Source organism: Leptonychotes weddellii, chromosome 11 (assembly GCF_054177405.1).
Source record: "Leptonychotes weddellii isolate Sample4059 chromosome 11, ASM5417740v2, whole genome shotgun sequence".
NCBI lineage: Eukaryota > Metazoa > Chordata > Mammalia > Carnivora > Phocidae > Leptonychotes > Leptonychotes weddellii.
The window spans coordinates 35,405,093-35,426,115 of NC_138379.1; the positions used below are offsets into that span (position 1 = coordinate 35,405,093).

The 21,023-nt window shown below is 54.3% G+C and overlaps 1 protein-coding gene across 1 annotated transcript in view; it reads right to left on the reverse strand.

The window, feature by feature from the left end:
* OTOG (otogelin) overlaps positions 1-21,023 on the reverse strand; it is an 86,591-nt gene that overhangs the window by 29,392 nt on the left and 36,176 nt on the right. The window contains exons 24-36 of the mRNA XM_081799202.1: positions 20,001-20,108; positions 19,492-19,630; positions 17,707-17,841; positions 17,311-17,457; positions 16,886-17,005; positions 14,888-15,004; positions 14,024-14,180; positions 11,235-11,261; positions 8,594-8,761; positions 5,784-6,062; positions 3,702-3,819; positions 2,914-2,993; positions 610-2,405 (exon numbers count right to left, since the gene is read on the reverse strand). Coding sequence (XP_081655328.1) covers positions 610-2,405; positions 2,914-2,993; positions 3,702-3,819; positions 5,784-6,062; positions 8,594-8,761; positions 11,235-11,261; positions 14,024-14,180; positions 14,888-15,004; positions 16,886-17,005; positions 17,311-17,457; positions 17,707-17,841; positions 19,492-19,630; positions 20,001-20,108 — 3,391 coding nt within the window. The remainder of the gene's footprint in view (positions 1-609; positions 2,406-2,913; positions 2,994-3,701; positions 3,820-5,783; positions 6,063-8,593; positions 8,762-11,234; positions 11,262-14,023; positions 14,181-14,887; positions 15,005-16,885; positions 17,006-17,310; positions 17,458-17,706; positions 17,842-19,491; positions 19,631-20,000; positions 20,109-21,023) is intronic.

Here is a 21,023-nt window from a genome sequence, read left to right on the forward strand (position 1 = left end):
GTCAGGGGACTGATGGCCAGGGATTTCTGCGTATCTGTCAAGCCCTTGTGGAGAGCTCCAGGTACACAGATATGCAGACATGCTAGCTCAGACTCAGAGAACCTGAGCATACCCACGCATGCGCGAGCGTGCCCACACGCACATGCACACACACAAGCTCTCTTTATCTCTTTCTTATAAATGCACATACACTGTGACACCATATAGCACACACACAAGAACACACACACAGATACATGACTGTTCACCCTGAGTCTCACAAATGTAAGCCATGCACACACAGTTCCACGTGTCTCTGTAGGCACGAACACACACACACCAGCACACCTGTGCTGTCACCCTGTGTCACACTAAGTCATCCAACCAGCCCTAGGGGAATGGTGAGACTCTGCTATGACATCAGGGGCCCAGAGAGAATTTCTCAGCCTCCAGAGCGTGGGGCAAGCGTGAGGGCGGTGACTGAACCCCCATCTTGCAGCCTGGCGGCTGGTGAAGGAGAAGCTGCTGCAGGCCGTGAGGAATGTGACGCCACGATGGTGTCCCAGCCAAGTGGCCCAGGAGAGAGGGGCATGGAGGGACCACACTGGGGTGGCCTGACAAGTCACTCACGACACAGGTGGCGGATGCGCTGTCCTCAGTGATGGTTGTCAAGGTCTCAGCCGAACTCGCTGCGATGCTCTGGGCTGGGGCTGAGCGCCCAGACTGCTTGGTGGTGGCCTCTGTCCCCAGCTCTGCTGGGAGCCGAGGTCCTGCCGAGGTTCCATGGGCCTCGGCCAGCTGAGGGAGCAGAACGAGTGAGCTCTCTCGGGAGGCGGTCCTGGCCGAGACGCGGCTCAGGGGAGAGGATGTGGGCACCAGTGGCACTGTGACGGCCCAGGGACCATCAGCCTCTGGCGCCAAGGTAGCCAGAGTGTGGGCCACAGCTGGCGTGAGTTTGGTGGGCACCCCCTGCGCAGGGCCATGCAGCCAGGGGGGCAGAGACTGTTGCTTGGACAGGATGGCCATCTCCTCTGTGGTGCTCTTTCCTGGGGCAGCAGATAGCGTGGAGGCTGCGCCCTCGGCCATGGCCACGACTCCAGAGGCTGGCAGTGTGGCACCCGGAAGCCAGCCTGGCGCCGTGCCTGCTGCCTGAGGGGCTGTGTGACTGGGTAGGCCTACCTGGGCCACGACAGCAGGGGTGAGAGGCGGTGCTGAGCTGAGGGTCTGAGTAGGTGGAGTTGTGGCCATAGTGGGAGATGTGGCCTGTTGCTGGAGTGGAAAGGTGACGACAGAGCCCTTGGACCCGGGCGTGGCCACTGGGGCAGACGTGCCCACCTTGGTCAAGGGCAGGCTGGTATCGAGAGGCAGGCCAGGGAGGAGCTGGGGTGGCCGAGTTGAGTCCACAGTCATGAAGCGTGTGACCCCCAGCCCGTGAGCAAGTGTGGACTGGCTGGCGGCAGCTGGGGTCCCCGGGGGCGGAGCTGGAGGCCTGGTGGCTATGGGGGTTTGCCAGGTAGGGTGCAGTGGGGCAGTGGGGACGGGCCTTGGAGGTGAGGGTGCTGGTATGCCCGCGGGCTGGCCGGGCCCAGGCTGCTTCTCTGTGGGGGGCACCATCTCCACTCTCTTGGTAGCCAGAGCACTGACGGGAACCTGCTCTGCTGTTGCTCTAGCCTCGGCTAGGGGGTCGCTGGGACTGGAAACGCTCTGGGCCGGGATGGGCTGGGGCATCCCGGTCCTGTTCATGACCTCTGTGATTGCAGGTGTCAGCAAAGCCTTGTGGGATCCCAAGGAAGTGGGAGGCCTGGAGGTCACTGCAGGGGAAGCCACAGGCCTGGAGGAAGAACTTGCAGGCAACTCCAGGCTTGGGAAGGGCTGGAGGGGGGTGGTCTTAATAGGCAAGGAGCCAGGGCCTGGGACTGTCACAGCTTTGGTCATGAGCGGGGAGCGAGGTGCAGGGGGTGACCGGGAGGAGACTGTGATGTTGGGGCTCCCTGCAAAGGTCACAGTCACCCTCGTCGTCTTCCCAGCACCTGACCCCATGCTAGGTGTGGGCGTCGGCTGCGAGAGGGAGAGGGATGAGGATTCTGGGGTAAGGGGAGTGGCCAGGTGGCTGGCAGTCACTTCCATGCTGGCTGGGGCCTCTGTGGGGCGGGCAGGGAGGTTAGATGTAGTGGTCCCCGACGGTGGCTGCAGAGTGGCCGGGGGGGGGCCTGGAGTCAGCACTGGCCCCTCGGTAGCTGCCGTGGGTGGGTTCAGGGCTGTGGTGAGTGGGGCAGCTGGAGTGTGCGTTGGCTTGTGGGAGGGGGCCCCAGGAGCTTCCTGTGGAAACTGCAGCTCCTTATCACTGAGAGTGGGCAGCTCTTGACTGGGAGGCAGGGTCTCGTTGCCGAGAGACTCTGTGGGGACCGAAACCACGGGCTCCACACCTGGGGCAGAGAGAGAAGAAGCTCAGACGATGGGGTGCCTGCTGCCTGCCCCAAGGGGGTCTTCCCTGGGCAGGGCTGCGAGGTAGGGCTCCTGAGCAAGCAGGTGAGCATAGGGGAAGGCAGCTTCCAACGGCCAGTCAGGCTGCCTGACCAACGCAGGGGCCTCTGTCGTGTGGTATTGGATGAGTCCACAGGTCTGGACTCCGCCCCATACCTCAAAGCCTGAGCTCGGAGCCAACGGACCTCAGGTCTACCTTTGCCTATACTGCGTTCCTACCGCCTGACCCCAAGCCAGTCCCCTCCCCACTCTGGGCCTCAGTTTTTTTCTCTGTTTAATGGGAAGAATGGACTGGATGAGGTCCCTGCCTGCTCTAAAGGTCTCTTCCAGAGGCCCCTATGCTGACCCTGCTTCTCCAGGGACCTGGGGACTCTGGGCATGATGGGTCAAAGGAGACGCTGGAGATTGAGAGGAAATCTGAGGGAAGGATGAGAAACCTAGGCCACTCACAGTCCTCCAGGTAGACACATCTCTGTGTGACTTCATCCAGGACCTTGGGAGTGGGGCATGCAGGCACACAGCCTTCCACCCTGAGGACAGAGCAGGGAGCCAGTTAGTAGTCTGAAATATGGGGGGGGGATCCTCTCTTTCACCTGGAGTGAGCACAGCTTCATCCCTCCTTATGACACATGTCACATGAACCCCCAGAGACGCTGTGTACAGAAGCACATATACCCAAACATGCATGTTGCACGCTTCTGCACACTCGTACTCCTCAGACCAAGAGAGAAACATGAACACAGTCTGGTTATGCACACACTGTGCACACACTCACACATGCTCCCATGTGTCTGCATTTAGGCACATTGTCACACCTGCAAGACTCGAAAGCATTCACACAGATACACCTACATCCACACAGACTATCAAAACACCAGGGCATGCACCTTCGTGCACACACAGCTGCACCAACACCCAGACGCGTGCAGCTCACACACACACGCCCACATGCACAGCTGCGCGCAGCCCACGGACACTGGTGGACCCGCCCAAGTACACACAGGGCCCAGCTGTAGGCACATCACACGCAAATCAGGACTCACACACGCCCGTGTAAGTCAGCTCCACTCTGGTCCACACCTACCCACACACACCCACAAAACATGCAATCACGAGTACATGGGAGCACACACACACCCCAGGACGTGCTCATGCCTCTGGCCACAGACTACACACCCATTGAGACAGGTGTGTGCTCAATACACTGAGGTACACAGCTTGACTCCATGCCCCCTCACCTTGGCACGTCCCGGCAGCTAGTTGCCCGCGGGTCCCGGCAGGTTCGGAAGCAGGGGCCTGCACAAGCATCGTAGTGCCACTCACAGAGGGGGTAGGCAGCCCCTGAGGGCTGGGCATCTGGAAAGGTGACCCGCCCCAGAGCCCCGAGACTGAGCGCGACTGGGTACCAGCTCAGGGTCAGGTGACAGAACACAGAGGTAATCCTAGCTCAGCTCATCCCCACCCTGCTCCACGGAACAGACAATTGGACACATGCAGGAAAAGCAAAGAAAAATAAAATAAAATATAAAATGAAAGCCAACCTAAGGGGAAACTATTCCTGGGAGCTGGGGTCAGTGCCTGGGGGATCCTTGGGATGGGACTGTGGGAACTTGGAGTAGGGGCTAAGAACCCCAGGGCGGGGGGCTACAGAGCAGGCAGGTGCAGTTGGGCTTTGAGGGTTGGCCAAAGAGGAGGTTGGGACCCCTGATCTCCTCCATAAGGTTGCCCTGTCACCCTGCTCCCCTGGGACCTTGATGGCCAGCCTTGCCCGGCACCCTTGGTGACTAAGAATGATAGTAACAACAACAAAAACAACAGCCAACTCTTAAACAGCACCAAACACGACATTCAACATCTCATAAGTATTTCCTCATTTATGCTCACAATAATCCTATGATGTAACACTATCATTATCCTCATTTTATGGATAAGGAAACTGAGGCACAGAAGATGCTGGGAAAATTAAACTCTCCCAGGAGAGATTTCCTCAAAAAAAGGTCCTGTGGCCAGTGCCTTGACAGATGAGGAATCCTCAGAGAAAGCAGGCAATGGGGGACGTGGAGGCAGACAAGACCCCAGACCATCTTAGCACATGTGACCAGTCTCTGAAACCATGGCCTGAGCAGGGAGATGTGGGTGGGCTCTGCAACAGGCCAGAGGGAGCAGCCCCACCTGGCAGCCCCTTCCTGACTCTATCCCCACACTGCTGACGATTGTGAAGAAACCTGCTTTTCTAGGATCCTTGAGACCAGAACTGAGAACTTACATTTGGGGAGCACCTATGAGGAACCAGGCCCAGAGCGAAGCCCGTGAGATGTCATCAATCCTCACAACAATCTTATGAGGCAAATAGCCCCACCGTACGGAGGTGGATGGTGGGGAGCTCTCCTCCAAGTGCCAAGGACTAGGGTCAGGATTTGAACCCAAGGCTGTCTGGCTTCAAAGTCTGGCTTCATTCTACTCTGCCTCAGGGTCTTCCAGAAAGGGACACAAGTCCTGCCATTACAGCCAGTGATGAATCTGTCCTGGGCGGGGCTCTTTGGTGGACTCTCTAGATGACCATGGAATGGAAGAATGAGCTGGCCCAGGCCTGGCTTGGGGGGAGGTGATAAGTGAAGGGGCTGGTTGGAGATACATTTGTGCACATATGTAAATGGACCCACTCATGCAGCACAAGGCGCCCTCACAGGCACAAACATACATGTGTCCTTGCAGGACAGAGGCCTGCCTGGAGTGGTAGAGAAATTGTGATCTCTTCCCCCAGGGTAGAAGCAGAGAACAAGCACTTGGGGGCAGACCCACCTGGCAGGGGGATGGCAGAGCCCTGGATCCCACTGGCCTTAGCTGGAAAGGGTATGGAGCTGCCCCATCACTGCCCAGGGTCCTGGGCCTCCCATGCGGGACAGAGGGAGACTGCTGGCTCCTCAGCCTGGTGCCCAGGGGGCGATCTTTGAGCTCACAGGGCAGGCATGTGTCCCCATCAGCAAGAAACCTGAGCCAGTGGGCTCTGCAAGCTGCAGTCAGGAGCACTTCTTACCTCACGTCCACAAAGGCTGCCCTATTTTTAGACCATGTAATTGGCCTGTGGGTGTAGGCAGGACCCAGGAAGCTGGCTGGGCCCCGAGCCCCACGGCCCACAGCTCCCTAGGCCGCCAGCACGGAGGTCGGGCCCCCTCCCATCTTAGGGGCGGCACCAAAGTGTGGCCTCCCCGTGTCAGGACAGTGGGAATTCTGCCTCTTGAGGGCAGCTGGGAGGGTGGGAGAGGGCAGGAAGGGCGGTTTGAGGAGGGGCTGAGGGTGACGGCAGGGTGGACACCTACCCAGAAGGCGGAAGAACGTGCCCCGGCGGAACACCTCCGTGTGCTCGTACAGCTGCAGGCCCAGCGTGGGGCCCGACACGTAAAGGAAGGAGCCAGGCTCTGCCAGCGACTCCAGGGCCACGAGGTCTGCCTGCCCTGTCCCCCGGTGCAGTAAGAAGGAGGCATGGTGGTGGAAGGCAACGCTGCCCTGCCACTTGGCCAGCTCCAGAGACCCATTGGCTGTGACATGGAGGAAGAAGTTGGGTCTGTCCGCTGCCTCCAGGGACACCACATCCGGGTCTGTAAAGAGCCAGGTGGGTGAGGTGAGCGCAGAGAGGGGTCCAGATGAGGGGCAGAGCCTGGAACGCGTCTGCTCTCAGTGACTCAGGGCAGCCACCCGCCCTGTGGATTAGCTGGGCCCTGCTCCCCCACGCCTGCCCACTTACTTCTGCCTGCTGGCGCCCCTCTGCACACACCACCTCTCCCCGAGGGAAGTGGAAGCTTAGAGAAGCTGTCAGCTGCCAAACCTCGGGACGTGTCTTCCTCCCACCTTCCTTCCCTCCTCCCTCTTTCCGTCCTTTCTCTCCTTTCTCCTTCACTCCCTCCCCCCCTCCCTCTCGCCCTCCCTCCCTCCTTTCCTCCCCCTGTAAACCTCTGGGGGACCCTCTGTGTGCCAGGAGGAATTCTCCATGCTAGGGACACAACAGTGAACAGACTGACAGAAACGGCCGCCCCGGAGGAGTCCCGTCCTATTGGACACACTGGACAGGCTAGGGGGTTGCTGATTTGACAGGTTTCAGTGACCCCAGCTTGGTCCTGCTCCACACAGAATCCCAGAGGCTCAGAGCTGGCAGACTGAGGGGATGTGGAGTCCAACCCACAGAAAACAGTGACCCCAAGAGGAGAAGGGGCTTGCCCTGAGCCCCACAACTGGTGTCTGCTCTCCTTTCTCCTGTGTCCACAAAGGCCCAGTTCTAGAAAGTGGGGCTTGTTGCTGGGTGGATAGCCCCCAAATCCACACAAGCAGGTGTCCAGGAGTCCCGGCCCGCCACAGCTGGCTGTATTGTGGGCAAGTGGCTTAACGTGCCCGGGCTGTTGTGAGGAGCAAACAATATGGCGCAGGTGAAAGGCCTAGCATGGGGCTTGATGTGTCTTCCCTCCCCGTCCATGTGGCCCTGTCACACCTCCCTGAGCAGCTGTGAGGAGACAGGAGGCGACTGGAGGAAGGATTCATTATTGACGGTAATAACAATAAGTGTTGTTTATCAAGGACTTACTATGTGCCAGACATGATACTAAGTAAGCCCTCTACCTGCTGGGTTATTAAATTCCAAGAGAGCCCCAGGAGGTGGCAAATTCATTCATTCAGCAGCTCATGTTTTCTGAGGGCCCATCATGTGCCAGGCACTGTGGTAGGCACAACAGGAAACCAACGACCAAAATCCCTGCCCTGATGAAACTCACATTCGACTGGGAGGAGGATAAACATCATAAACAAGTACAATCTATAATAGGTTAGTGGGGGATGATCTTGTTGTTCCCATTTTACAGATGAGGGAAGTGAGGCCCAGAGTCACACTGATGGTGGAAGAGGCAGACAGGATTAGGAGACCAGGTAGGCTAAGGCCAGAGCCCAGGAGCTTAACCTCCACACAGTCTGCCCCAGGGATGGGACCCAGGAGCAGGCACCATCATACCATGCTCATATCATGTCTAACTCCTGGATGGGACTGTGGACTTCCAGTGGACAGGGATGTGTCTCTTCCATCCCTAATGCCCTGGTACCCAGCTCTGTGCCTGGCCTGGGAATAGGGCTCAATGAAAGGCAGGGAAGGAGGGATGAGGGGGTGGGGAGAGGTCCTCATAACTAGGTAAACTGCAGACCCTGAGAATCTGAGAACTGAATTTCTGAGATTGGGATGAACCCTCTGAGAAGTCTCTTGGGTCCCGGTTCCAGCTAATGCTGGGATGGGCCGCATCCCTGTGGTTAGGGAGACACTGACTAGATGGGGCCAGCAGGATGCGGGGGTAGAAATGCTGATCACAGCGGTCACGCATACTGGGACACACACAAATGGCCACAGGAAAGACTTCCCAGCACTGGTTGAACTGAGGCCTTGGCTGGCCCAGGGCCCCCAAAAAATACCATCCAGGGGCCCTCTGTGCCGGGCAAGGTTCCTGCCACCCCTTCAGCACTGCTGAACTCTGAACAGAGGACAGTGCCCACTAAAGCAAAGCCAGTCAGATCAGCGGACTGAGTCCCAGGGGGCTGTGGCTGGTTCCAGGCGTGTCCTAGAATTCAGGATCATAACCTGAGCCGGTCAAGAGCCTGCTCCTCCATTCGCAGAAGCAAGCCCCCCAGGAGTCAGTACATCAGCCAGCTCCCCTCTGGCACTTCAAGTCTATCCAGTCTCAAAAACGGAGGGGAAGGGAGGGGAGGAGGCAGAAGAGAAGAAGGAGAAGCAGGAAGAGATGGAAGAGGGTGGAGGGGAGGGAGAGAAGAGGAGGGGGAGGAGGAGAGGGGAAAGAGGACTGGGGGCAGGAAGGAGGGGAGGGAGAGGAAGGAGTGGTTGTTGCCACCAGGCTTGACCGGAACACAGCAATGGTATAAAGCTACAAAGGTACATCTGGACCTTGGCCTCCCTGCTTCTTCCAGGGAGAAAATGGAAGGTGTCTGTTTGAAGAGACTAACAGGCTGACCCAGAGGCCTGTCTCAGCTGGCAGAGGGGCACCTGTTGGAGCCCCACATTTCTCCAGCAACTGCAGATTGCTTAGGGCCTCAGCATCCTCCCTCCACCAAGGGCTGCAGTGGGGCTGGAGGCAGACCTTACCATGAGCCTTGGCCTTGTACAGTGCAGCCGTCAGCAGGAAGTTCACAATGTCCCCTGGAGCCACGTCCCCCGCGCTCATGAGGACCGTGGCACCGCCCGCCGCCTTGCTGGCCACCAGGGCATTGCCAGTGGCCAAGCTGGCCAGTTGGTAGGGACCCTTACCTAGTGCTGGAGAGAAGGGGCCCAGGTGGGAGGCCTGCCCCCCTGGGCCTTGGCCCACCTCCCATCCTGCCAGAGGTGGGGAAAAGAGAGGGTGCGAGAGAGCTACTCTCGGTCGCTTCCCTCACCCCGGGCCCCAGGGAACTTGATTCCACAAGAAGGAAGGGGCATGAATTCCAGGGGGTCAGTCCCTGATGGGAAGTGACCCTCTGCACAGCGCCTGAACAATTTCACAGGAAACCTGGGAACAGGGCCACCCACGGGAGACCTCTGCCCCACCCCGACCCCTGCAGATGTCTCTCCGTGGGCCTGTCCCACAGCCACTGCTCTATTCAGGGTCGCCTCTGGGACTCAACATCAGACCTGGTCTCTACCCACCCAACACCTGAGGAACGAAGCCTGGCAAGTCTCAGGCTCAACATCAGTGTTTACCTGCTTATCTCAAATGTGTCATTTTTGTGGCTCTTGGGTTCCTACCGTTGTTGGTATAGGTTGGAGAGGGCCATGGGTTTCCTAGACAATTGCCTTAAAACCAACCTCCCTGCCTCTGGTGTGCCCCCCAGCCTCCAGTGCTTCCTCCCCACGGGTGCTTGGGTCACCTTTCTAGCCACACTCCCTGCTGGGACTCATCAATGGCTCCCCATTGCCCTCAGGATGGAATCCAAAAGCCCAGCTTGAATTCAGGGACCCTTCCCACTCCAAACCCCACGTACCTCCCCACACCCTTGCCCTGCCACACTGAACTTCTCTAGCACCTCCTTGAAAGAGCCGTGCTGTGCTCTACCTCATGCCTCTCCTCATGCTGTCCACCCACTCAGAGTAGTCCTCCATGTTTTGTGCCTGGCAAACGCCTACTCAACCTTTGGGGCCCAGCTCAAATGTCACCTCCTTGGCGAAGCTCTCCCTGCACCCTCTCCCGCCACACACAAACGTCATTCCTCCTCAGTGCTCCACCAGCCCTTGGAGCACGGCAGGCCCTGATCACAGCTCTTAGGATGAGGACCTTGATGGTGGATCCACGTCCGTCTCCTGGGCCAGATGGGAAACAGGCAGTGCTATGCTAGTAAATGCGTAACAATAAATTCTCAAACAAACAAAACCCCACTTTGTAGTGGTTGCTGATTTCCACCGTGTGAATACTCACGGCAGTGGTCAGTTTCAAGCTACCGACTGAATGTGGAGTTAGGAACACACCGCAGCTTTAGGGGGCCAGTGTGAGCGGGATCCAGCACACCACCACCGGGACAGGCCTCTTTGACCATTGATTCCCCAGCACCCAGCAAAGGGCCTGGACCAGAGAAAATGTTGGTAGGAGAGCAGAGCAAGGAATGGATGGGTAGGTGGATGAGTAGGTGGAAGATGCTAGAAACAGCTTGTCCTTTGCCAGTTACTGCCACCCAAAATGCCACAGAAGGGAGAAAACTCTTCTCAGAGCTGTCTCGCTGAAATGTCTTGCCTGATGTCAGACAGACCTTGCCTGTCCCAGGGACTGCAATTCTGTTACAGATTCATTCCTATAAGGAAAGCTTCGTCATAGCCAGGAGGAAGCCCTTGGCCATCAGGAGTCCCTAGGGGCTAACATTTTGGAGGGTCTGTAGTCCCTGAATTATCATGCTTCACCCCGGTCCAGCTTTTATCTCTCAGACTCCCTAACTGGTATCCTGTCTCTAGTCTGTCCCCCTCGATTTCACCTGCTATCCTCTGCCAGTGGGACATATCGCAACCCAAAATCTGATAATGCTTGTAACTGAGGACAAAGCCTTGGGCCTAGATGCACATAGGCCTATTCCTGGCATGGTACCTGGAAGGGGATGACGCAGAGCTCCGAAGTCAAAGGTGAATGGTACCAAGGACCTGACGAGCATCTAACTCTGCCAAGATCTGACTTCCCACCCTATTGCCCATGACCCTGGTGATTAAACTGAATAATGAGCTCTAACGCTGGACATTAGCCTCCCTTGGGTCTTTAGTCGCGACCTGTGGTTTTACTCTAGCTAATGCAGAATTTGGAGCATATCCTGGTACCCTGTGACCTTGGCTAAATTTGAAGATGAATTGGACAGGCTGAGCCAAGCTGTAGGTTTTGCCCCAGTCATCCTCAGAAAGAGCAGTTTGCATTTGCCTTCACCACTCAAACCTTCAGGAGACCCAAGACAATATTCCATGAGCCTGATGAGCGAGATTGCAGAGGACAGAAGGTGGCAGATTGGTGGGAATGGGGTTTTTACTTCCTGGTGAGGCTGCCCTGGGTGAGAACAACTCCCGGGAAGCTGGCCCGGCCTGGAGAGAGGGGACACAGGAGCTTCTAGAGACAGAATTCTGAGACACCCCTGGCCTCCGCACTATCTGGATTCTCTCTGCACAGTGCGGTCCCTCCTCGCACCATGTTACAGCTCTTCCAGGGCCAGCTGATGCTGTCATGGCAGCAGCGGGGCTGGCGGTACTCAGCCCCCCAGGCTCCACTTGGGGAGGATGGGCTTACCTTTATTAAAGAAGTCACAGTCATACGCTGCAAGAGAGAGAACAAGACTTCTTGAGAAGCCTGGGACAGGTGGGCAGAGCCACGGCCCCTAGCATCCCAGCTGTCCCAGATTTGGCCTGCCTCCCAAACTCCAAGATCTGCGCACGGTCATTGGACTCAGGTATCTTAAGGTGTAGGAAATACCACGGCTCCTGTCTGTGCCCCCGGCACAAAGCTCAAAGCCTGACCTAGAGTAGGGACTCAGCATGTAGCGAATGAATGAATGAGCGAATGGGTGAATGAGTGAATGAGTGTTGGACAGAATGGGGCATTTTCTGTGGCTCCAAAGGGCAAGGCTAGAATCAAGGAGTGGAAACTCCAGTCACAAATGTTATAGCAGTTCCTGGAGGAATGCAAGCACAAGACAGAAGTTGGTATTTCAAGAACCTTGGGTGGAAGGGAACCAGGGGCCACCAGGACCCAAGGCTTTTTTCAGGCCCCTCGGGGTGTAGTTTCCATCAGGTTTCACAAGCTCCTCCAAGTGTGTGCTCAGCGCACCCTCTAGTGGCTCTGCCCAGCACTGCAGCCTGTTGCCCAGGCGCCTCAGTCATGGATTCTGTAGTCCCCCGGGGGCCGGCTGGGGACCTTGCAGGGGCACCCAAAGCCAGAAGCAAGGCCATGAGGAGCCAGTTGGGTAGACCGTGGATGAAGGCTGAGGGGGATCCTCCCTCATTCGTAGGCATGGTCTAAAGAGAGCCACCTACTCCACCCCGATACCCCAAATGCCATGATCAACACTATCTCTTTGCATTTGGCACTGACCTCTAGAAAGAGCACTTGCAGTGAGACTGACCCACCATGTGTCTATGGAAAAGGACTCACTTTTCCTCATTTGCTGACTCAGAAGATTGAACTAGAAATGTAGATCTCGGAGTCTCTGGTTTCAAGTGGGTATCAAGTCAGTGGGAGGTAGCCCGGAAGAGTCAGACCTGAGTTCAAATTCCATCTCTCTCACTCTTCAGCTGTGCATACTGGGACAAGTTACTCAACCTCTCTGAAATTTAGTGCCCTGCTCTATAATATGGGACCACCAAGGGTACCTGCCCCACAGACTTGCGAGTCCTGGACTAGGGCAAGGCAAGTGCTCACGTTGTGTGCAAAAGGGAAGGGGGCGTCAAACACCTCAGTAATTAAGATGCATAATATTTTAATACACTGTTTTAAAATGTTTTAAATTAATGCAAAATGCAAAATGTCCGTGATGAACCAAATATCAAAAATTTAAAATAAGGACAGGATCGATGATAGCGCCTTGCCAAGCCACGTTGGATCCTGAGGCAGAAGGGAAAATCAGTACTATCGACCCTGTCATTACTTAAAACTTTGATATTTTGTTATCAAAGCCACAGATATTTTTGCATTAAGTTTGATTTTTAAAAAATATTACCTTCAAATGTGATTTATCTCCGTTACTGAGTTTTTTGTGCTTCCTTAAATCTTGTGTCCTAGGTGAGGAGTCCCTAGCCCTGAATATCAAGGAGCTAATGCACAGAAGGCACACGGCTGGGCACACAGCAGATCCTCGGTAAAACTGTGCTGCCTTCTCTTTCATGAAGGATTTTTATCTGAGAAAGAGAAGGGAGGGCCACAGAGCATGACCACAGAGCCTCTGTAGTAGAGGGCTCTCAGAGGAAACCGGGCAGAGAAAAGGGAGGCCAGAGGTAGGTTCTGCTCCATCTTCTTCCTAGGGTCCTCTTGCCTGGAGCTCTCAGGGCTCAGGACGGGCCAGCACCTGCGTCCCCGTAAGAAATGACAGCAACCTCAGCAATACCACAGAGCGCATGCCCAGTGCTTCACGTGGGCTAGCTCAGTGAAATCTTGCAGCACCCTGCAAGGGAGGGACGGGTCTCTTAACCCATGTACGAGTCGGGGTGTGAAGAATGTGCCCCAGGTGACCCCGCTGGGTGGGGCTCTGGCCTCAGAGGCTGTGTGATAACCACTGCACCCCAAAGTGAGGCAGTGATGGGCCCAGAAAGATCATCGGTGTGCAGGAACAAATAATAAATAATAAGTGAATGACTAATGGAACTTTCTATATATTTTATTTCATTTTTAAAATATTTACTCTTGTATCTGTTTTATGATATACATTTATATTACTAATAGTATATATGTACCCACATACATGTATCTATGTATGTGTATGAATGCACGCTTGAAACATTTTTTACTAGATGGAGCGTGCAACCCAAAGCATTTACAGACCACCATTGCTCTAAATAAACTGATGTCTTGTGCTGCCTTTGTATGTCTTAGCTGACAAAGGGCTTTTAATTCATTATCCCATTTGACCCTCACAATAAACCTGGTGGGGCAGGTCTATTCCTACTTTTCAGATGAGAAAATTGAGCCCCAGAGAGGTTGGGTGACTTGTTTGTGGCCACACAGCTCGCATATGGCAGCTGTGGGTCTGAAACCCGGGGCTCCTGACTCCCCTGGGAACGTGGTTAAGAGCACAGATTTGCAGCCAGACCATCTGAAGATGAGCCCTGGCTCCTCCACTAAGCTGTGGGACCTTGAGCACGTTACTCCATCTCTCCCTCTGTCTAACCTGCTCCCCAGCTGTGAACCAGGAATGAATTCCTACTTGATAGGGTATTTTACGAGTTCAGTGAAAGATACGGGCAAGCCAGTTGGTGCGTGGCACGTACCGAGTACTCAGTAATGCCAGGCAGGGTGATGGCAGCCCACAGGCCTGCCCGTGGAGGGGCCCCCGCTCCCCACGCTGGGTGCCCGGTCTGCATACTCACGGCAGAGGCGCGGGGTCCGCCAGCCCACGGCCACCCCGTGCTGGCAGCACTGGTGGGCATAGGCGGACACACTGGCACAGAAGCACTCACAGTCCCCGCCCCGGCTGCACCCACAGGTGTCCGTCAGGCAGTTTGAGTAAAACCAAGTGACATCGACCTGGGGGAGGTCAGAAGTCAGAGGTCAGCGGACAGCTCCCGAGGGTTAGCCCCTCAGCTTCCCGGCCGATGCCTCCTAGTGGCAGGGAGCAGCATCAACGCGAAGGGACACCAGGCTGGGGTGAGCTGCCCTGGTGGGGTGAGGGCAGACAGGCGGCCAGCTCAGAGCAAGACAGCTCCATGGCCCAGGCAGACCCCACTTTTGAGAACTAAGCTCTCGCCTTCCCTAGGCCTACACTATTGGATCCAGAGGTTAAGGATGTGGCTGAGAGACAGACATGGGGTATGAACTCCCAGCCAGGGCCAGAGACAGCCAGGGCCAGGCCAACGGCAGCCTTCGAGGCCCTGGGGGGTGCCATGCAGAGCTAAGCGCCAGCTCCCCTCCGTCTCCACACAGGCCGATGCCAGGGCATGAGGGGTTTGTGTCCACTGTGCAGAATAACTTCCTCACCGGGAGGAAGAGCCAGATTGAGATAGGTTTGAAAAAGGCATGGAAGCGGTTTGTTTGGCTGTCTGTCCTGGGTCATCTGGGGAAACAGAACAGGTTCATCGGAGCAGGCTGGAGGCAGGGGATTGGCAGAGGTAGGTCTCCTTTCTAGACCTGAGGTGCCTCTCCCCAGGCATTGGGTGGGGGGGCGGTCTGCGAGGAGAAGGGATTGAGGGAAGGTAGGGAGGGGCTCAGGAGGACTGAGGCTGGGGTCCACTCACCACAGGGTGGCAGGTCTCAAACACCTCACTGAGCAGGATGCTGCACTCCTTTCTGGCAAATGGTTCTCGGAGAGGATTCAGGACACACGTGTCCCAGGGGTCAAGGGTGTCTGGGCACTGAGAGGCAAAGGCAGGGCTGTTGATCTCCCTATCCCCACAATGCCTGTTGCCTGGTGTGGTGGACAGACTCTTAGAGTGGCCCCCTTGATCCCCCAACTCTTGAGGTTCAAGTCCTTGTATAATTCCCTCCCCTTGAGTATGGGAAGGACCTATGACTTGCTTCAAACTGACAAAAGAAGGCAAAGGTGACGGGATGGACATGGTTATGAGTCTGCGACTGCATTTTTATGTTACATATTTTATGTTTTATAAGATGGTAGAGTCCATCTTGCTGAGTTTCTCCCTTGCTGGCTGTGAGGAAGCAAGCAGCCATGTGGGGGAGTCTCACATGGTAGAAACGGTGAGTGCTCTCTAGGAGCCGGGGGTCTTCTCTGGCCAACAGCTAGCAAAAACACTGAAGCTCTCAGTTCTATGGTTGCAAGGAACCGAATGCTGCTGACAACCACCCCAGCAGGTGGGGAAGGACATACCTCCCTAGTCGAACGTCCAGATAAGAGCCCAGCCCTGGCTGACACCTTGGTTGAGCCTGTGATACCCCAAGCAGAGAACCAGTCAAGCCCCACCCTGACTCCTGACCAACAGACACCACATGTGTGTGGTCAAATGTTTCCAAGTCTGTAGTAGTGTTGTTACATAGCTACAGATAACTAATAACTAATACAGACTGCCCCAATGCCTGCCGAACCTCCTCCATCAGTGCTACATTCTCATAAGAACCCCCCAGGATATGCCCAAGGGGGTTATCAAGAGAGGAACAGCAGTAGGGGATCGGAGGAGGGGAGCAATAAAGGTTAGTCATCCTCTCTGCTTCTCTAAAATGGGGGTGGGCTAGAGCACTCTTCTGAGGCTGCAAGAACAGCCTTGTCCCACCTCAGGATTACACTGGGCTCCAAGCCATGACTGTCCCTGGACCCCAGTCTACATAAGCTCATCTTCATCTACTCCCCAACTGAGAATTAGGGACATAAGATGACTCAGTCCAGGAAATGCGAATATGTAACGCCCATATCACCACTCTCTGCTGCTGCATCCATAGACATAACTAATCAATCACAGTTCTCCTAGCTGAGCCTGACACAAGTCTTAGGTATTTCTCAGCACGGCTTCACAGACTACCTCTTTTGGCTGATAAGAGTTGTCACAAGAGCTTAAATCCAGTCTACATCCCTCTCCTGGCACAGCTCCTTCAGAGGACCACGGAGAAGATGGAACTTACTCAAGCTCACCCAGCAGCTCACTGGATGACCCAAGACAAGAACCTAGGTCTCTTGCTCTCAGTTCAGTGCTGTTTTCCCCCATAGCTCACAACTTGGGGGCCTCAGCCATTTCCCAAACCCCAGGGACATCCTCCTCATTTCTGCCTCTGCTAAAGTTGTCTCCCTCTCAGAGGCCTTCTCTCTGATACATTCATCTTTCCAAATATGGCCTTTAAGTACCAGTCTACTCGCACCTCCTTCAGGAAGCCTGCTCTGATTGCCTCAGGCCACATGGGTCTCTCTTGGACTCTCCTCTGGACCAGACCTAGTGCCAGGCACTGGGGGCACAGAGATGGTTAAGATGGTCATGTTTCAACAAGCCTCATCTTCCCTAGTACGTAGGTGGTCATCTCTCCTCAGACAAAGACTTCATCTCCTTCTCAGCCCCCACCCTCCCATCAGGGCTTGATCCAGGGCACAGGTGCAGCCTGATTTGTGAGATGGGGGGTGGATGCCCTCTGGCCACAGGGCAGAGCCGAAGGCTGGGGATGCTGGGTCAGAGGCCAAGAGAGCGTTTGCATGAGCAGTCTCACACCAGTGTCCCTGACCTGGGGCCAGGGCCCCTCAGTGCCAGCCAGGGCCCATCTGAGCGAGGGAGGGAGGCAGCCTAGGGAGCCTTTACCTCGACGGCAGCCCAACTGCTGCCAAACTCCTGGGGGTTAGTTAACTCTAAATTCTCCGGAGTCCTCATCTCATTGATGGTTTTTAAGTCAAAGTTCCCACAGAGTCCCGCCAGCTGGCCCTGAAAGAAGAGAGGACACTGCGGTCACCTGCAGGAACACCAGGGACGAACCACTGGCAGCGCAGTTGCCATGAGCCCAGGAGTCTGTCACGGACCTGAAGCAACTTCTGAGGTCATGATGTAAAGAGGGGTAGGAGAAGAGTCAGAGGAGAAGGGCACGGAGTGAGGTGGGGGCAGACAGGACAGGAGGCATGATACTCCAGGCTCCTTGGTGAGGGTCCAGCTCATGCAAGGATGCCCAGTGGCCTGGGTCAGCCCCAGGAAGGAGCAGAGGGCCCTGTGAGGGTCACTGCTCATGCAAGTACCTGCCACTGTGGCCCAGCCTGGATGTGCACTGTGGTTCTCTGGTCCCATAAGAGGGTGATGTGCTCCCTTGGGAAATGCACCAGCGTGAAAAACCCTGCTTGCCACGTGTGGACCTCCTGCTTCTCATCCAGGAAGCTCTCAGGACTCTAGAGCGACAGGGATGGTCATTCCTGAGGCCCGGGTGTCCCCCAACACCTGGGTCAGCTGCCCAGCCCCAGGAACTCACGCCTCCCTCACACCCTGACATTGACCTCTGTGTTCCTGACTTTGACCAAGGAGTTCAATCAGGGCTGCTGACTCAACAGCTCCAAGGAACTGGGTCCCCAGCCCTCTTCTGCCCCAGCCCCTGTTAACATACGACTGTCTATACAACCTGAACCTGCACCAGGCCTTACAGGACTTCCCGAGTCGTCATCAAAGATGAGGAGTGAGTTCCCAACGTTGATGGAAATAAACTTCCTACAGATGATACCAGAGCTGTAACAGTCTACATTCTCTACAATCACAGAGAAACTGAGGTCCGCTGTGCTCTGGGGAGAAAATAAATTAGTTCAGTAAAACCAGGGAGAGAAAAGGGCCTGAGGACAGGCACAGAGGTAGTGGGACATGGACTCTGAGGTGGTTTTCAATCCACTTATACTTCTTATTAGCTGTGTGACTTTGGGCAACTTACTTCAGTTCTCTGAAGCTCAATTTCACTGTTGTGCCTAGGGCAGTGTTTAGCATGTAGTCACTCTCCAAAAAGTATTGGACGGACGGACGGACGGATGGATGGATGGCTATATAATAGGGTTGATTGGTGCTGACAAGGGTATAGGGTGGGGGTACTGTCTTATATACCTGATGACAGTAGTGTAAGCCTTCTTGGAGGGCAAATTGCAAGCACTGAATAACATCTTATGTGTATACAACTTTTCATGGCAATTCCACGTCTAACACTCTATGAGATACATCCACAAAAGTATTCATTGAGCATTTAAATATCAGCAACAATCTAAATGTCTGTCAATGGGGAGATAATAAAACAAACGAGAGCATGTCCTCTCTGTAGAATTTTACACAAAGAAGAAAGAGGTATGTACCAATTCTATAATGACTAAGGTATATGGTATTAAGTGAATAGAGCAAATTGCAGAATCCTATCCATAAAAACAAAGCACCGTGTGTGTGTGTGTGTGTGTGTGTGTGTGTATCTGTCTGTCTCATGGAAGACGATCTTGCAGGATTCACACCTAACTGTTACGAGCAGGGAATGGGAACAGAAGAGCTGTAAAGGGAAATATTTATTTTTAATATATGCTTCTAAATTGTTTTAAATGTCAGTGAAGAGCATGCATTGCCTTTGAAATTTAAAAATTAAAATAAGGTCAATTATCTGTCTCTTGAGGTTACAGAAATTACATGAAAAACCCCCACACAATGCCTTCCCCATAGCTAGGACTCATTCCATAAAAGGTTTGTCATTATTATTACTCTCACTATTATATAATGGGACAGGTCCTTAGCAAAATCAAAGTCCCTTGGGTGTGTCTCTGGCACTCTCCCACCTGCCCTCTTGGTACCCCTTTTCTCTTTCTGGAGAGGATCCTGCCTCTACTGTGCCCCCCACCCCACATCACCATCCTTTTTCCTTCGCAGGAGCTGACAGCTTTCACATATTAAATCTCCTGTCAGATTTCTTGGTTCAAACTTGACACCAGCTCTGCCACTGGCCAATGGTGTGACCTCAGCCAAGACACCTAACTCCCCTAAGCCTAAGTTGCTGCATCTATAACATGGGGTCAGTAAACTCTACTTCATAATGTTGCTGTGAGAATTAGGCAAAGTAATCCATGAAATTGGCTCAGCAGACCACCAGGCATACAATAAAAGCTCAAAAACCATGAGTTCTTATTACAGACAAGAAGACCCTTGGGACCCAACAGGGCAAGGCTATAATGGTGAGTGGCCAAGCAGTGGGGTATTATATGACTGGTGAGCTCTGTCTAGCCCTGAGCCTGCTCCACAGCACTTCTTTCAGTCTCCAGATAGCCCTGCCCCACCCCCAGGCTTAGATCCCTCCACCCGCCCAATTCTGCATCAGACTGGAGTCTAGAACATCACCGTGCCGGACAGGTCCTCAGCTTCAGCTGCCCCGAGTCCCCATACAGCCAGCTGGGCAGACGCATCCAGGAGCTCACCTTGACCAGGTGCACTTTGCACGCCCCCACGAAGTCGAACGGGAGCCCATCGAACGTGCGGTAGTGCCGGTCACCATAGGCCGTGCAGGTGGAAGCGCAGGGATGGAGCGTGCACTGGAACGAGCCCCACTGGCACACACTGAAACACATGGGCCCAGAGCAGCTCACAGGGCCCACGCCACACACACTCGGAATACCCACACCAGAGCCACTGCCTACACAGTGCCCACTATGTGCCCCTGGGCTAGGGGTCACAAACACCATTGACCTCCAATGGAAGCCTGGAGGTCACAAAATCACATTCGTGTAAATGTTTACAAAAACATCCCCCAGATTTCTATCTTTGCATACCCTTATATATATACACACATCCCTATATGGCACACAAACACACAACATGGATGTGAACATGGTGGAAGGGGGAATGCTAAACGGCGCTCACCACCATGCTTTCCGCATCCATCCTCATCCCCGGCAAAAAGCAGAGCCTGAATGGTACCCTCACTTACCAGGTGTGGCAGGGAGACATGACCTGGTCCCCAGGGAAATACTCCTTCCCCTTCCAAGTGCACGGGCAATCCTCTGGCAGGAAACATGCGTCCCCATGTCTGAGTAAGCTGTAGGGACACAGCAAGCAGGTGGTCAAGCCAGCACGCTTCCCTTATCTGCCGTCTATAGAGAACCCTGCATCCAATGGATACCGTAGGGTGGCTCTCAGCATTTCCTCCAGAAGTAACTGACAATGTACGCACCTACCATCCTGTTGCTGCCCAGTGGGGCTCAGAGGTACCTTGGTAATTGGAAAAACCAAAGACTTGGCCCACCTCAGAAGCCTCTGCCATCCATCAGGAAGTAAGGCTCAGCTCTACCAGCCACACCCCCCTCAGCCGGCCAGAATGCCAGTTGCCGTTTGGGCACTAGCTGTGTATTAATAAACAGATAATGAACATGGGCATTGGCCCTCCAAGAGCAACCAATAGACCTGCATTAAAAAGAAATGTTAGGGATGCCTAGGTGACTCAGTTGGTTAGGGGTCTGACTCTTGATTTCGGCTCCGGTCATGATCTCAGGGTCCTGAGATCGAACCCCTCGTTGGGCTCTGCACTGGACATGGAACCTGCTTAAGATTCTCTCTCTCCCTCTGCCCTTCCCCCCACCCTGCTCATATGCGTGCCCTCTCTCTCTCTCAAAAAAAGAAAGAGATGTTCAAGTAAGTTTTTCAGGAAGATGGAAACTCAGATTCACATGAAGGAATAAAGAGTTCTAAAAATGGAAAATATGTTGATAAATAATTCTAGAAATTGCTTCTTAATTTCTCTAAAAGATAACTGGGCATTTAGAGCAAGGTTAATGTCAATGAATTGTGAGTTTTATAAAATACGTAGAAGTAAAATGTATGAGAATAATGGCGCAAAGGACAAGAAGTAAGTAAATGAAAGATACTGGTACAAGTGTTCTACAGAAAGTGGTAAAATATTAATTCTTGGTAGACTGATAAATGAAAGATACAGATTGTAATCTCTAGAAAAACC